At 40.5% G+C, this 17,816-nt stretch overlaps 1 protein-coding gene across 9 annotated transcripts in view; it reads left to right on the forward strand.

Moving 5' to 3' along the window:
• The window catches only part of TTC23 (tetratricopeptide repeat domain 23), a 115,044-nt gene that overhangs the window by 50,987 nt on the left and 46,241 nt on the right, over positions 1-17,816 (forward strand). For all 9 annotated transcript variants that reach the window (XR_004184983.1, XR_002523230.2, XR_002523231.2 and 6 more), the window contains one exon: positions 1,060-1,237. Coding sequence is in view for 6 of the 9 variants with exons in the window: in XM_021940889.2 (XP_021796581.1) it covers positions 1,060-1,237 (178 nt within the window). In the remaining 3 variants the exon portion in view is untranslated. The remainder of the gene's footprint in view (positions 1-1,059; positions 1,238-17,816) is intronic.

Here is a 17,816-nt window from a genome sequence, read left to right on the forward strand (position 1 = left end):
TCTAACAGCTTAGAGGTAAGTATTGCTAACATAGCAATGGCTTTTGGCGTCTTTCTGTGCATATGTGTACACGCAGATTAGATATAAAGTTTTCACATGCATGAGATGATATACAGAATATTTTGGAGCCTGATTTTTCACTGAAGTATATAGAATGGGTAAACTTCTGTGTCAATAAATATGGATCAGCACTAATTTTCATGGCTACATGGCATTCCACAGTATAGACGTACTTACTGTAACCTGCTTGCATAGTCTCCTATTGGTGCATTTTAAGTGCTTTGGACTTTTCCACCATTATAGAGAATACTAAGATAAATGTTCTTGTATATATATCTTCTTGCCCTGCCAGAGTATCACTTCAAGATAAATTCCTAGAATTGGAATTAGCAAAATTGTATGTGTATGTGTGTACATATATGTGTATGATTTGATATAAAAAAGTTTATGTCCAAACTATATTCTCCTCAGCAGTTAATGAGAGTGTTTCACATCCTCCCCAGTACTGGGAAATTTCTAAAATTTCTCAACAGATCAGTTATTATCATCTCAGCATCCCTTCCTTGATGATTGCTATCCTTGTTTTGTGAAGCTCCTTCAGCAATTGTTTTGTGAAGCAACGAAGCCCACAGAAAGGAAGCCCAGTATTACTGGGTCGCCTATTAATCTTTTTCCTTCCCAGATTATACCTACCTATATAGCACTTACTATGTATTAGAGGTTATTCTAGGTGTTTTATGAATGTCAATTAATTTAATCTTCATAATAACCCAATGAAGTGTGGGCACTGTTATCCTTAACTCACAAATGAGGAAACTGAGTGACTGGAAGGTCATACATCTAGTCAGTGGTGAAGCCAAGACTTGAACCTTCCTGGTGATTCCAGAGCCCATTTTCTTAACCACCGTGCCCAGCTGGTTCTTGGAGGAAAAGCTTAGTTAGCAAGGAAACGAACCTGGACACCAGGGATCAAAGAGTCACATCCCAACTACCAGCTCACCTATATTTTCAGTATTTTCTATTTTAATTATTAAATAAAATAATTCCTTTGTTTTTTAGGGTGTGTCAAGGTCAGAAAAAATCAAAAGAAGCTTTGTCCCACTATCAAGCAGCTTTGGAATATGTTGAGATCAGTAAAGGTGAAAAAAGTCATGAGTGTGTACCCATATTGAGAGAATTAGCAGGTGTAGAGCAAGCCCTGGGACTCCACGATGTATCCATTAACCACTTCCTCCAGGTAAGCTACAAGGTCCTGGCTACCAAAGCTGTTCTAGACCCAATGCTTTTCATAGACACAAGTGGCACAGCCGCTCTGAAAATGCCTGGCTTTGTCATTTGCTATAGATAAGGACAATACTTGGCCTAGAGTAGACACTCAACAAGGGTGTTCTTATCAGATGGCCACGTGGGCAAGTGCTGATACTGGTCCCCTGTTAGTAGCTGCACAGACCACAAACAGCCTGAGATGCCCTAAAGGTGGTTTCTTTATCTTTTAATATTTATTTAGAGAGTATGTTACCAAACTGATAAGGACTCCTTTTTTCTACATTCTAAAGTCTTCACCTGAAGCCACTTGGAGTTTTATCTGTTAGCTGCTAGTCTACTTTATAAGATTCCTCAGTGAGTGTGTCCATCAGAGTTCTCCAGAGAAATAGACCAATAGCATATGTACACACAAACACACACACACAGAGACAGAGAGATTTTTTGTTGTTGTCTTTGATTTTTTTTTTTTTTTTTTTGAGAGTCACAGTTTCATCATGTTGCCCAGGCTGGTTTCAAACTCCTGGGTTCAAGTGATCCTCCTGCCTCAGCCTCCCAAAGTGCTGGGATTACAGGCATGAGCCACCAGGTCCGGTCTCTCTTAAGGAACTGACCCATGCAATTTAGGGGCTGGTAAGTCTGGAATCCACAGGACAGGCCGTCAGTCTGGAAACTCAGGAAGGATTTCTGTGTTGCAGTCTTGCAGCAGAATTTCTTCTAGAAACCTCAGTTTTTCACTCTAGGTCTTCAACTGATTAGATGAGGGCCACCAATATTATCCATCTCCTTTAAAATCAATTGATTGTGAATATTAATCACATCTACAAAATACTGTGTATTCACTGCAACACCTAGACTAGCGTTTGACCAAACAATCTGGCCCCATAGCCTAGCCAAGTTCACATGTAAAATTAACCATAATAGTGAGTTTTATGTCTTTATATTGTATCATGCCAAAGATACTTATAAAAAAGTTTTTCTGATAATTTTTTCCTGTAAAAGTTTTAAGATACAGACCAATCTATTCTTGTTATTTGAAATGAGATACAGTGACAAGGTCCTGAGAGTATTTCATTAATATTTCTTATTGTAATTTGTCTGACAATTTATACTCCTACTCACAGTTTGTTAGAGTGCCCCTTTTTCTCACTTTATCTAGATTGTCTCTTTTAATCATGATTACCACCCCATGACACATTATTATTTCCCATCTATAGATAAGGAAGCCAAGAATTAGAGAGGTTGAGTGATATGCCCAGGAGTACACACCCAATAAATGGCATGCTCTCATTCAAAACCAGTACTTTTTAGAAAGATTGTTCTGGCTGATTTGTAGAGAATGGATTGGGGAAGTTGCGCCAACCATAGAACTGGACCACTTAGGAAGCTACTGAGGTAGCCAAACGTAAGAATGATGGTAGCTTGAACTAGGATGAAGATAGTGGGGATGAAGAGAAGTAGATGGATGTAGGAAAGATTTAGGAGGCAGAATTGATAGGACATAGAGATTGATTGGATGTGGGGGAGAGAAGGAAGGGAAGAGTCATGGATGACTCCCAGGTTTCTGGCATGGACTGCTGAGTAGATGTTTGTGCCGTTTCTACCAGGGAACTGGTGTGTGACTGGGTGATGGAGAGATGGCAAGCTGTGTTTTAGATGATGAGTTTGAGATGCCTGTGAGGCATACAAGTGGAAATGACAATAGGCAGTTAGATAATCGGGGCTGGTGCTCAGAATATAGGTCAGAAAGTTATCCCCTTACACGTAGTGATTGCCCTGGGAGAGGATGAGATCACCTAGGGAGAGTTGATGGAGGGAGAAAAGAACCAATGACAGATTCTTGAGAAATTTCAGTATTCACGACTGAAGTAAAGAAGGATTACCTAGCAAATGAAACAGAGAAAGATTGCCAGGAAAACAGGGAGGAAAAGGAAAAATGAAAGTGGTGTCCTCTGTCCCTTTCTTTTCTTTTCTTCTTTTTCTTTTTTCTTTTTTTTTTTTTTGAGTGGAGTCTCGCTCTGTTGCCCAGGCTGAAGTGCAGGCGCAATCTGGGTTCACTGCAACCTCCACCTCCTGGGTTTAAGCGATTCTCCTGCCTCAGCCTCCCGAGTAGCTGGGATTACAGGTGCCCACCACCATGCCCGGCTAATGTTTGTATTTTTAGTAGAGACGATGTTTTACCATGTTGGCCAGGCTGGTTGTGAACTCCTGACTCCATCTCCTGACCTCGTGATCCACCCACCTTGGCCTCCCAAAGTGCTGGGATTACAGACGTAAGCCACTGCGCCTGGCCTCCCTCCTTTTTGATACCTTTCACTGTTTTGGAGGACATGGAATTCCAGAGAGGATAAATAAGTTTGTAAAGCGCTTAGCACAGTACCTGATACATAGTGCTAAATTTGGATGTTTTTAATTTTCTCTTTCCTTTTATGTTTTTTTTTTTTTCTTTTTCTTTCATTGATGACTTTGTTGAGGTGAATACTGGGGTGATGATTAGAACAGAAACCAGACCAGGCACTGTGGTTCACACCTGTAATCCCAGCACTTTGGGAGGCCAAGGCAGGCGGATCATAAGGTCAGGAGATCAAGACCATCCTGGCTAACACAGTGAAACCCGTCTCTACTAAAAATACAAAAAATTAGCTGGGCATGATGGTGGCAGCCTGTAGTCCCAGCTACTCGGGAGGCTGAGGCAGGAGAATGGCATGAGCCTGGGAGGCGGAGCTTGCAGTGAGCTGAGATTGCACCACTGCACTCCAGCCTGGACAACAGAGCAAGACTCCGTCTCAAAAACAAAACAAAACAAAAGAACAGAAACCAGATTATATAGCAGGTGAGATGTGAGAGACCAAAGATAGCAAGTATAGTTGGCAGTTACAAAAAGTACTGAGATGTTTTTGGGGAAAGACAAGCCTAGACAAGAGGGCAGAGCACGTGATAAGGTCTGAAGGTTAGACAAAGCTTGACACATTCAGGGAGCTATAAGAAGCTCCCTCTGCCTGGGCAGTGGGAATGGCAAAGGCAGTAGACGGGTATCGTTTAGGTAGATGCTGAAAGTCATATTAAGGAATTTGAGCTTCCTCTTAAGGGCAGATGAAGGTTTTCAGGCAGGGAGATGGGCATCATCAGATTATCATTCTGGAGGGACCACTCTGCGGTATGGAGAATGGACTAGATGGTGGTGAGATAAGCAGGGGGATAACTCACAGATGATGACTGCAGCAGTTCAGGTTGGGGGTGAGACAGCCCATACTCAGGTGGTGCTGGTGAAAATGGAGAGGCATGGACAGATCTGAGAGATATGTGGGGAGTAGATGTGACAGGCCTGGGGGTTATGCAGATCTCGAGGAGGAGTCCAGCTTTACATCAGGTTTCTGGCCTAGGTCACTGTGGCTCATGGCAACATTTACTTAGCATAGGAACACTGGCAGGTTTACAATTTTTTGTTAGTATCAATAACTGTAAATATTCTTATACAAAAACCTTTTATAGTTTCTTGAATTATTTCCGGGGTAAATGTCCAGAAATTAAACTAGTAGGAGGAAGTTCATATGGATTCATATTAACATTCTGCCACAGAATTGTTTTTGATGTACCTTGCCACCGGCAGTTTTTTTTTTTTTTTGTTCTTAAATGAAGCAGTTTTGTACCAACCATGCCAGCTTTTTACATTATTTTACTCTCATTTTACAGAATAGAGTCTCAAATTTACTTTAATTTTTTTTCTTAACCCATACCTCTCAAACTTTTTTTTTCTTTCTTTTTTTTTTGAGACAGAGTCTCACTCTGGAGTGCAGTGGCACGATCTTGGCTCTCTGCAACCTTCGCCTCCTGGGTTCAAGGGATTCTCCTACCTCAGCCTCCCGAGTAGCTGGGATTACAGGCATGCGCCACCATGCCCAGCTATTTTGTATTTGTAGTAGAGACAGGGTTTCACCATGTTGGCCAGGCTGGCCTCGAACTCCTAAACTCAAGAGATCCCCCCGCCTCAGCCTCCCAACAAACTTTTTAATAGGCTTTTTTCTTTTAAGCAGTTTTAGGTTCACAGCAAAATTGAGTGGCATGTACAAAGATATAGCCCCTGCCTGCCACCCCCATGCATACCCTCCCTCACCAGAGTCATACATTTGTTATAATTGATGAGCCTACATTGACACATCATTATCACCTAAAGTCCATAGTTTACATTCAGGTTCACTCTTGGCATTGTACATTCTATGGGTTTGCACAAACTTACAGCATCATGTATATTCTATTATAGTATCACATAGAGTGGCTTCACTGCCCTAAAAATCTTCCATGCTCTGCCTGTTCATCTCTCCTTCCCCCTAAACTCTGGCAACAACTAGTTTTGTAAGAAACCACCAAACTGCCTTCCAAAATGGCTATACCATTTACATTCCCACCAGCAATGAATGAGAGTTTCTGCCGCTCCATATCCTTGATATCCATCAAGTATCCAAGCCAGTACTTATGTTTTCAGTGTCCTGGATTTAGGCCAGTCTAATGGGTGTGTAGTGGTATCTCATGGTTCTTTTAATTTGTATTTCCCTGGTGATATATGATGTGGGGCATCTTTCCATGGGCTTGTCATCTGTATATCTTCTTTGGTGAGATGTCAAAGTTACTGGCCCATTTTTAAAATAAATTTGTTTATTTTCTTATTGTTGAGTTTTTAAGAGTTCTTTATATATTTGGGATAACAGTCCTTAATTCAATATGTCTTTTGTAAGATTTTCTACCAGTCTGTGGCTTTTAATTCTCTTGACAATGTCTTTTGCAGAGCAGAAATTTTTAATTTTAATGAAATCCAGCTTATCATTTCTGTCATTCATGGACTGTGCCTTTGGTGATACATCTAAAAAGTCATCACCAAGTCCAAGGTCATCTAGATTTTCTCCTGTGTCATGTTCTAGGAGTTTTATAGTTTTATAGTGTTGTTTTGTTTTGGTTTTGGTTTTGGTTTTTTGTTTTTGTTTTTGTTTTGAGATGGAGTTTCACTCTTGTTTCTCAGGCCAGAGTGCGATGGTGCAATCTCCTCTCACCAACCTCCGCCTCCCAGATTCAAGCGATTGTCTTGCCTTATCCTCCCTAGTAGCTGGGATTACAGGCATGTGCCACCATGCCCGGCTCATTTTGTATTTTTAGTAGAGGCAGGGTTTCTTGGTGTTGGTCAGGCTGGCCTTGACCTCCCAACCTCAGGTGATCCACCTACCTCCCAAAGTGCTGGGATTACAGGTGTGAGCCACTGCGCCCAACTAGTTTTTATTTTACATTTAGGTCTATAACACATTTTTAGTTTTTTTTTTGTGAAGGGTGTAAGGTCTGTGTCTGAATTCTATTTTTTTTTTCTCTTTGCACGTAGATGTCCAATTTTTCCAGCATGGTTTGTTGAAATAACTATCTTTTTTTTATTGTATTGCCTTTGCTCCTTTGCCAAAAATCAGTGGACTATATTTATGTGTGTCTATTTCTGGGCTCTCTATTCTGTTCCATGATCTCTGTCTCTTCTTTTGCCACTACCACACTGTCTTAATTACTGTAGCTTTATTGTAAGTCTTCAAGTTGGGTAGTATCAGCCCACTAATTTTGTTCTTTTCCTTCCATATTTCATTGGCTATTCTGGATCTTTTGCCTCTGCATACAAACTTTAGAATCAGTTTGTCAATATCCACAAAATAACTTCCTGGGATTTTTATTAGGATTGCATTGAATCTGGATATCAAGTTGGGAAGAATTCATATCTTGACAACATTGAGTCTTCGTATCCAATTTCTAAAAGTTGTTCTCTAAATTTTTCATGACTAAATCCAGATCTATCCTCAACATCTCAGCTATCAGTTTCTAAAGTTCAAAACTTTAATAGAATTTTAAAACTTTCTTCTTTTTCTTTTTTTTTTTTTCTTTTTTTTTTAAGATAGAGTCTTGCTGTTGCTACCCAGGCTGGAGTGCAGTAGCGTGATCTCAGCTCACTGCAATCTCCACCTCCCAGGTTCAAGTAATTCTCCTGCGTCAGCCTCCCAAGTAGCTGGGATTACAGGCCCCCGCCACCACGCCCAACTAATTTTTGTGTCTTTGAGTAGAGATGGGGTTTCATCATGTTGGCCTTGAACTCTTGACCTTAAGTGATATGACTGCCTCAGCCTCCCAAAGTTCTGGGATTATAGGTGTGAGCCACTGTGCCCAGCACAAACTTTAAAACTTTCAAAAGTTCAAAAAAAAGGTCTCAGCTACAAGTTTCTCAAGTTCATGGAAAGACTTCAGTGATTGTATTAGTCCATTGTCATGCTGCTGATAAAGACATACCCAAGACTGGGCAATTTACAAAAGAAAGAGGTTGGACTCCGGAAGGGGGACATCACACACCGGGGCCTATTATGGGGAGGGGGGAGGGGGGAGGGATTGCATAGGATTTATACCTGATGTAAATGACGAGTTGATGGGTGCAGCACAGCAACATGGCACAAGTATACATATGTAACAAATGTGCACGTTATGCACATGTACCCTAGAACTTAAAGTATAATAATTTTAAAAAAAAAAGATTAAAAAAAAATAAAAAAATAAAAAATAAAAAAAAAAATTTTTAAAAAGTAAAAAAAAAAAAAAAAAAGAAAGAGGTTTAATTGGACTGACAGTTCCACATGGCTGGGGAAGCCTCACAATCATGGCAGAAGGCAAGGAGGAGCAAGTCATGTCATATGTGGATGGCAGCAGGCAAACAGATTGGTCAGGGAAACTCCCCCTTATGATCCTGTCAGATCTCATGAGACTTACTCACTATCACAAGAACAGCATGGGAAAGACCCACCCCCATGATTCAATTATCTCCCACCGGATCCCTCCCACAACACGTGGGAATTATGGGAACTACAACATGAGATTTGAGTGGAGTCACAGAGCCAAACCATATCATTGTGCCCCTGGCCTCTCCAAAATCTAGTACGTTCACATTTCAAAACCAATCATGCCTTCCCAGCAGTCCTCCAACGTCTCACCTCATTTCAGCATTAGCTCAAAAGTCCACAGTCCAAAGTCTTAATCAGAGACAAGGCAAGTCCCGTCTGCCTATGAGCCTGTAAAGTCAAAAAACAAGTTAGTTTCTAGATACAGGTATTAGGTAAGTATAGCCATTCCAAATGCGAGAAATTGGCCAAAACAAAGGGGCTACAAACCCTGTGCAAGTCTGAAATCCAACAGGGCAGTCAAATCTTAAAGCTCCAAAATGATCTCCTATGACTCCATGTCTCACATCCAGGTGGTCACGCTGATGCAAGAGGTAGGTTCCCATAGTCTTGGGCAGCTCCGCCGCTGTGGCTTTGCAGGGTACAACCTCCCTCCTGGCTGCCTTTACAGGTTGACGATGAGTGTCTGCAGCTTTTCCAGGCACATGGTGCAAACTGTCAATGGATCTACTATTCTGGGGTCTGGATAACGGTGGTCCTATTCTCACAGCTCTACTAGGCAGTGCCCCATTAGGGACTCTGTGTGGGGGCTCCCACCCCCCATTTCCCTTCTGCACTGCCCTAGCAGAAGTTCTTCATGAGGACCCCACCCCTAAAGTCAACTTCTGCCTGGGCAGCCAGGCATTTCTATACATCTTCTGAAATCTAGGCAGAAGTTCCCAAACCTCAGTTCATGACTTCTGTGCACTCACTGGCTCAACACCACATGGAAGCTGCCAAGGCTTCAGGCTTGCACCCTCTGAAGCCACAGCCCAAACTCTATGTCGGCCCGTTTCAGCCAAGGCTGGAGCAGCTGGGACACAGGGCGTCAAGTTCCTAGGCTGCACACAGCATGGGGACCCCGGGCCCAGCCCGTGAAACCACTTTTTCCTCCTAAGCCTCCAGGCCTGTGATGGGAGGGACTGCTGCAAAGGTCTCTGACATGCCCTGGAGACATCTTCCCCATTGTCTTGGTGATTAAAATTCACTCCTCATTACCTGCAGCTAGTTTGAATTTCTCCTCAGAAAATAGGATTTTCTTTTCTATTGCATTGTCAGGCTGCAAATTTTCCAAACTTTCATGCTGTCTTTCCCTTTTGAAACTGAATACCTTTAACAGCACCCAACTCACATCTTGAATGCTTTGCTGCTTAGAAATTTCTTCCACCAGATACCCTAAATCATCTCTCTCAAGTTCAAAGTTCCACAAATCTCTAGGACAGGGGCAAAATGCTGCCAATCTCTTTGCTAAACCATAACAAGAATCACCTTTGCTCCAATTCCCAACAAGTTCCTCATCTCCATCTGAGACCACCTCAGCCTGGACCATATTGTCCATATCACTATCAGGCTTTTGGTCAAAGCCATTCAACAAGTCTCTAGGAAGTTCCAAAGTTTCCCACATTTTCCTGTCTTCTTCTGAGCCCTCCAAACTGTTCCAACCTCTGCCTGTTTCCCAGTTCCAAAGTCGTCTCCACCTTTTCGGGTATCTTTTCACAGCACCCCTCTCTGCTGTATTTACTGTATTAGTCCATTTTCATGCTGCTGATAAAGACATATCCGAGACTGGGCAGTTTACAAAAGAAAGAAGTTTAATTGGACCTACAGTTCCACGTGGCTGGGGAAGCCTCACAATCATGGCAGAAGGCAAGGAGGAGCAAGTCACGTCTTATGTGGATGGCAGCAGGCAAAGAGAGAGATTGGGCAGGGAAAGTCCTCCTTATAATACCATCAAATCTTGTGAGACTTAGTCACTATCACGAGAACAGCAGGGAATACACAGAGCCAAACCATATAAGTGATAATATGCACATAGTCATCCAGCAAGGGCCATTTCTCCTGACAAAATTCACTGAACTGAAAGATGGCCTCCAAGAGCCAACACTAACAGTACGCATTCAAAGATTTGAGTTTGGTTTAGAGAAGCATTCCCCATGCTGTGTTCCATAGGGTACTAGCATATCATAAGAGTTCACAGGTCTTCCTAGAAAAAAGTGTTTGTGGTTAAATAAAATTGAAAGGTATTAAGTTGAAATCAAACACATTTACTTATGGCTTTATAGTGCATTAAATATGCCAATTTGGATTATGAATCAAGAGTAGGTCTAATGAGTCTGTGAGATACTAGTGTCCCCAGGCCACAGTTTAGCTTAAAGGAAGAAATGTAGGCTAGGCACGGTAGCTTATGCCTGTAGTTCCAGCACTTTGGAAGGCCAAGGCAGGCAGATCGCTTGGGCTGAAGAGTTCGAGACCAGCCTGGGCAGCATGGCAAAACCTTGTCTCTACAAAAAAAAAAAAAAAAATAGAAAAATTAGCCACATGTGATGATGCACACCTGTAGTCCCAGCTACTCAGGTGGCTGAGGTGGGAGGATCGCTTGTGCCTGGGAGACCGAGGCTAGAGTGAGCCAAGATTGCATCACTGCACTCCAACCTGGATGCCACTGCACTTCACCCTGTCTCAAAAAAAAAAAAAAAAAGAAATATAAATGTCTAAAAGTAGGAATCAGCAAAGGTATTCAAGTATGCATGCGGCATGTAGGTTTTATCACTCCCAGGAGTCCTTAGCGCTTTGGAAATGGGAAGTGAGTTATGTAGTGCCTTTCATTTGCAGCACCCTGATTCACCACCATTGTAACGTATTTTGCCACATTTGTTTTCTCTATTTATCTATATAGACATACATACAAACATACACACATATATATACACAGACAAATGTACTCAGAGATAATTGTTTATATTTTTTAATCATTTGAAAATATGTTCAATATATCATGTCCTTTTATCCCTGAATACTTCAGTGTATATTTTATAAGAACAAGGAAATTAGCCAGGCGTGGTGGTGCACACCTCTAATTCCAGCTACTTGATAGGCTGAGGCAGGAGAATTGCTTGAACCCAGGAGGTGGAGGTTGCAGTGAGCCAAGATCACGCCACTGCACTCCAGCCTAGGAAAAAAAAAAAAAAAAGATATGTAACCACAATATAGCTATCAAAGCCAGGAATTTTATTTACTTATTTATTTATTTTTTAGACAGGTCTTGCTTGTCACCCAGGCTGGAGTGTAGTGGCGCAAACACAGCTCACTGCAGCCTCGCCCTCCCAGGTCAAGCAATCCTCCCACTTCAGCCCTTTAAGTCACTGGGACTATAGGCGTGCACTGCCACACCCAGCCAATTTTTACATATTATTTTCGCCACGTTGCCCAGGCTGGTTTCAAACTCCTGGGCTCAAGCAGTCCACCCGCTTCAGCCTCCCAAAGTGCTGGGATTACAGGCATGAACCACTTACTCCTGGCTTTTCAGGGAATTTTGAACATTGATCATATTCCATTTTGTCCGTTGTCCCAATTAGGTCCTTTATGGCAATTCTTTTTCCTCCAATGCAAGATCCACTCCAGCATCATGTATTATAGTTAGTTGTCATAGCTCTTCTCTCCTTTAATCTAGAATAGTTTCTCATTCAGTCTGTTTCTTATGACATTGAAAGTTTTGAAGAATATAAGGCAGCTGTTTTATAAACTGTTCCTTGGTTTGGGTTTGTCTGATGTTTCCTCATGAGTGAAGCATGCCAAGCTAGAATACTACAAAGGGATATTGTACCTTCTTGTGGTATTTCATTCAGAGGCACATGAAATCCATCTGTCCTTTTCTGGTGATATTAATTTTTATCACCCATGCATGGTGGTGTACAGTTTCTTCACTATATAGTAACTGTTTTTTCCCTTGCAGCTAATAAGCATCTTTAAAGACACATTTTAAGATTATGTAAATATCTTGCTTCTCACATAAATTTTCCCTCTGGGTTTAACACATCTATTGATGAATCTTTCCTGAACCAGTCATAACTGTGGTGGTTGTAAAATAATTATTTTCCATTCTACCATTTTATCCACACTTATCAGTTGGCATTCTGCTGTTAGGAATGTCCCTCTCTTTCCCTACCAAGTTATTTATTTGTTATTAGTATGTTTGCTTTTTTTCATATAACAGTATATCTGGAAACCTTCATACTATGAACTTTACAGCAGTTCATAGAAATCTCCCTTACTTGTAGAGATGTATAATAATACATTTTATGTATGTACTGTGGGCTTTTTCCAAATAGTTTCCACTTTGGGGCATTTAGATAGGTTTTAATATTTTGAAATTATTTTTGTATTGTTGGAGTTGTATCTTCAGAGAAAATTCCTAGGCGTGGGACACTAGGCTGAAGGGAGTATATATTGGTAGTTTTATTTACTACAAAACTTAATTGGTAAGTTTGTCTTATTGGAATTCTACTACTGTATTGCCAAATTGCCTTTTAATTAAGCTTGTATCATTTGTATTTCCATTAGCAGTGTATGATAGTGCCAATTTCCCCACAACCTGTTTCAGCAAAGTACACTGTCAAGCTTTTGAGTTAATTCCAATCTGATGAGTGAGAAATGACGTCTCAGGATAGTTTTAATTTGCATTTTTATTTTTTAAAAAGGAGTTGAACATCTTTTCATATGTTTAAGTGACTTTCATGTATTTTTTGTCAATTATCTTTTTTGTGAAATATTCCTATCATTTCACCATTTTTAAATAGAAGCTTTGGTTCAGTTTTCTTAACTGCTAGAAATCCTTTATCTCTTATACATATTGCCCCTTTATTTATGACATATGTTGTAAATATTTTTACCCAATTTATTTTTTAAAATTTTGTTCATGGTGTTTTTTGAGAAAATTTGTATACCACAAAATTTACCCATTTAAAATGTACAATGTGGTGGTTTTATTATATTCACAGAGTTTTGTAACCATTACCACTATCTAATTCCAGAGTATTTTCAAGAAATTCCATACTCATTGGCAGTCATTCCTCCCTCTTCCCGCATATCCTGGCAACCATCAATTTATTTTCTATTTCTATGGATTTTTCTATTCTAGACATTCCATATAAACAGAATCATACAGTATGTGGTCTTTTGTTTCTGACTTCTTTCATTTAGCATAATGTGTCCAAGGTTCATCTATGTTTAGCATGTATCAGTTCTTCATTCCTTTTCATGGTGGAATAATATTCCATTATACAGATTCACCTCATTTTTTTATCCATTCATCAGTAGATGGACATTTGGGTTGCTTCCAGTTTTTGGCTATTATGAATAATACTGCTGTGAACATTCATGTACAATTTTTTGTACGGACATATGTTTTTATTTCTCTTGGGTATAAGGCTACAAGTGGAATTGCTGAATCATATGGTAACTCTATATTTAACTTTTCAAGGAACTACTGTGCTATTTTCCAAAGCAGCCTCACTATTTTACATTCCCACCAACAATTTATGAAAGTTCCAATATCTCCACATCCTCACCAAGACTTCTTAGTATCTGTCATTTTTAATTTCAGTCATTGTAGTGCATATGAAGTGATATCTCACTGTGGCTTTTTATTTGAATTTCCCTAATGACTAATGACGTAGCACATCTTTTCATAAGCTTATTGGCCATTTGTATATCTTCCTGGGAGAAATGTCTATGGAAAATCTTTGCATATTTTTAATAGGGTTGTTTGTCTTTTTATTGTTAACTGATAATAGTTATTTACATATTCTGGATACTAGATACTAGAGCCTTATCTGTGAGGTGTTTCCCAATCTGTGGGTTGTCTTTTGATTTTTTTATAGTGTCCTTTGAAGCACAAAAGTTTTTCATTTTGATTGTCCAACTTGTCTATGGTTTTGTTTGTTTGTTTGTGTGGGTTTTTGTTTGTTTGTTTGTTTTTTGCTTGTGCTTTTGGCATCACATCTCAGTAATCATTCCCTAATCCAAGGTCATGAAGGCTTACATCTATGTTTTCTTCTAAGAGTTTGTATAATTTTTAGCTCTTACACGTGGGTCTTTGATTCATTTTGAGTTAATTTTTATATATGGTGTGAGATATAGGGGTCCAACTTCCTTTTTTGAGGGAGTGGGGGCGGGGGAAGTGGCTATCCCAATTGTCCTAGCACTATTTATTGAAAGGACTATTGTTTCACCATCAAATTATCTTGGGACCCTTGTCAAAATAAATTGGCCATAAATGTAAGGGTTTATTTCTAGATTCTCAATTCTGTCCATTGATCTATGTGTTTATCCTTATGCCAGTATCACATTGTCTTAATTAGTATTGTTTTGTTGTAAGTTTTGAAATCAGTGCAAATCTCTAATTTTGTTCTTCTTTTTTAAGATTCTTTTGGCTATTCTGGATCCTTTGAATTTTTATGTGAATTTTAGGATCAGCTTGTCAATTTCTGCAAAAAACAAAACAAAAAAACACCAGGATTTTGGTAGGGATTACATTGAATCTGTATCACAATTTGGGAAGTATTGACATCTTAACAAAGTCTTTCAATCATTGAACATGGGATATCTATTTACTTAGCTCTTCTTTCATGTCATTCAACCATGTTTTGTAGTTTTTAGAGTATAAGCTTTGTACTTCTTTTGGTAAATTTATTCCTAAGTATTTTATTATTTTTCATGCTATTACAAATGGAAGCATTTACAATTTCATTTTCTGATTATTCATGTATAGAAATACATAGTTTTTTATGTTTATCTTGTATCCTGCAACCTTGCTGAACTCATTTATTAGTGCTATTTCTGCTTTTGGCCACACAAGTTTTCTAAATGTGTTCAAATTTTCAACCTTTCCTGTGACCCTAAGTTAGAAGGATTTCCCTGTATCCAGGTTATAGTGGAATTCATTCATTTTTATAATACTTATGAAGTTCGATAGGTGACTTTTGCTGTTGTTTATTCTTGAGGTTAAAAAATATTAGAGAGTGTTTTAAAACTAATTGCAGATTATTAAAGAAATACCTTGGTGAAATGAAAATAATACTGAATTTGAAGTAAAAAAAATCTGGGTTGGAGTTCAGACTATTCTGTTTATCAGCTGTTTGATTGTAGGCAAGTCATTTAGCTCCTTAAAAAAATAACCTACAAGGCCGGGCGCGGTGGCTCAAGCCTGTAATCCCAGCACTTTGGGAGGCCGAGACGGGCGGATCACGAGGTGAGGAGATCGAGACCATCCTGGCTAACATGGTGAAACCCCGTCTCTACTAAAAATACAAAAAACTAGCCGGGCGAGGTGGCGGGCGCCTGTAGTCCCAGCTACTCCGGAGGCTGAGCCAGGAGAATGGCGTAAACCCGGGAGGTGGAGCTTGCAGTGAGCTGAGATCGGGCCACTGCACTCCAGCCCGGGCTACAGAGCAAGACTCCGTCTCAAAAAAAAAAAAAAAAAAATAACCTACAAAATATTCCATCCACTTCATAGAACTACTCAAAGGTTCAAAATGGAAAGTGCTTTGTGAACTATTAGGCCTTCTGCCAGTATAAGCTACTTTTATTTCTTAACAGTAATTATTAAACATTTTTCAATCCTTCTCTTTCCTTTAGGAGATTTACCTAAGATACAGAAAGGTGCAGTAAGGCCACAGCCCTCGAAGGGGACCCATGTATAAAAGCCGTTTATTAAGTATACACAAAGAGGTTTTGTTATTTTTTCCCTGTTGTTTTTCACCCTTCATTCCTCTGGAATGACAGAAATACCCAGAGAGAAAAGACCTTTTATTTCCTGTAAAATACAGAAAAGTTCCAAAGCATTTTAGGGATTAGCTCATTAAAATGGAGAAAAATAAACCAAGTCCTGGAGAGCCAACACAAAGAAGGCAGCAGTCCCAGGGTCTGATGAAAGAGCCGTCATCTACCTCATCCCTCCCTCTACCGCAGGGGTCCGGAAGAAAACATTGGAAATGTGATTGTTTCTGAAACTCCTCATGGCAGATTTTGGCAATAAAACCTTATTTTCCTATCCAAAAGAAAAATCACAGGGTTCTCCTTATGTGAGTGAGAGTATGTTTATGGGTGTGTATAAATTAACACACCCATAACAGTCCTAGCTTGGGTTGCTTTTTCCCATCTCTCACTTGAATTGCGTATCCCTCTTTTCAGTTTCCAGGGTAGCTCTGCCACTCAGGAGTTCCCAAATTTAGGGTATTTTGACTTGCAAAGTATAATGAAATCATTAAATTCATCAGTTGCTCAACTGACAGCTTTGGAGCCAGAAAATCTAGCTTTGGGTCTCAACCTGGACAACTTACTGGCCTTGGTCAGGCCAGGGGTGATGGCTGCTGAGTGCTCCCACATGGCTCCTGGCAGGTGCAGAGTTCTCAGCTAATGGCAGTGCTTCTGATTGGCTCTTAGTAGTTGCTGTGCATTTGCTATAAATATGCAATCAATTTATTGTAAATAATCAGAATAATGCTATTTTTAATTTTAAACATTTCTGAAAATATTAATACTAGCCTTCTGTTTAGAATTAGGAAAGATGTAGAATGCAGTTGTATTAGTCCATTCTCACACTGCTATAAGGAAATACCCAAGACTGGATAATTTATGAAGAAAAGAGGTTTAATTGACTCACAGTTTTGCATGACTGGGGAGGCCTCAGGAAACTTACAATCATGACAAAAGGCTCCTGTTCACAGAACAGCAGGAGAGAGAATGAGAGCCAGCAGGGGAAATGCCAGACACTTATAAAACCATCAGATCTCATGAGAACTCATTCACCATCATGAGAACAGCATGGGGGAAACCACTCCCACGATTTAATTACCTCCCACAGGTCCCTCCCATGACACGTAGGGATTGTGGGATTACAATGCAAGGTGAGATTTGGGTGGGGACACAAAGCCAAACCATATCATTTTGCCTGTGGCCTCTCCCATATCTCATGTCTTCACATTTCAAAACATAGTCATGCCCTTCCAACAGTCCCCCAAAGTCTTAACTCATTCCAATGTTAACCCAAAAGTCCAAGTCCAAAGTCTCATCTGAGACAAGGCAAGTCCCCTCCACCTATGAGCCTGTAAAATCAAAAGCAAGTTAGTTACTTCCTAGATGCAGTGGGAGTATAGACATTGGGTAAATACACCCATTCCAAATGGGAGAAATTGGCTAAAACAAAGGGGCTACAGACCCCGTGCAAGTCCAAAATCCAATAAGGTAGTAATTAAACCTTAAAGTTCCAAAATGATCTCCTTTGACTCCATGTCTCACATCCAGGTCATACTCATGCAAGAGATGAGCTCCAGGGCCTTCAGCAGGGTACAGCCCCCCTCTTGGCTGCTTCCATGGGCTGGCATCGAGTGTCTGTGGCTTTTGCAGAGCACAGTGCAAGCTGTCAGTGGACCTACAATTCTGGGATCTGGAGGACCGTGGCCCTTTTCTCACAGCTCCACTAGGCAGTGCCCAGTGGAGACTCTGTGTAGGGGCTTCCATCCCACATTTCCCTTCCACACTGCCCTAGCAGAGGTTCTCTGTGCATGCTTCGTCCCTGCAGCACACTTGTGCCTGGACACCCAGGCATTTCCATACATCTGAAATCTAGGCAGAGGTTCCCAAACCTCAGTTCTTGACTTCTGTGTAGCCGCAGGCTCAACACCTCATGGAAGCTACCAAGGCTTGGGGCTTGCACCCTCTGAAGCCACACCCAAGCTGTACCTTGGCCCCTTCTAGCCATGGCTGGAGCAGAAAGCAAGGTACCAAGTCCCTAGGCTGCACACAGCAGGGGGGTCCTGGGCCCACAAA

The sequence above is a fragment of the Papio anubis genome, chromosome 7, assembly GCF_008728515.1.
Source record: "Papio anubis isolate 15944 chromosome 7, Panubis1.0, whole genome shotgun sequence".
Classification (NCBI taxonomy): domain Eukaryota; kingdom Metazoa; phylum Chordata; class Mammalia; order Primates; family Cercopithecidae; genus Papio; species Papio anubis.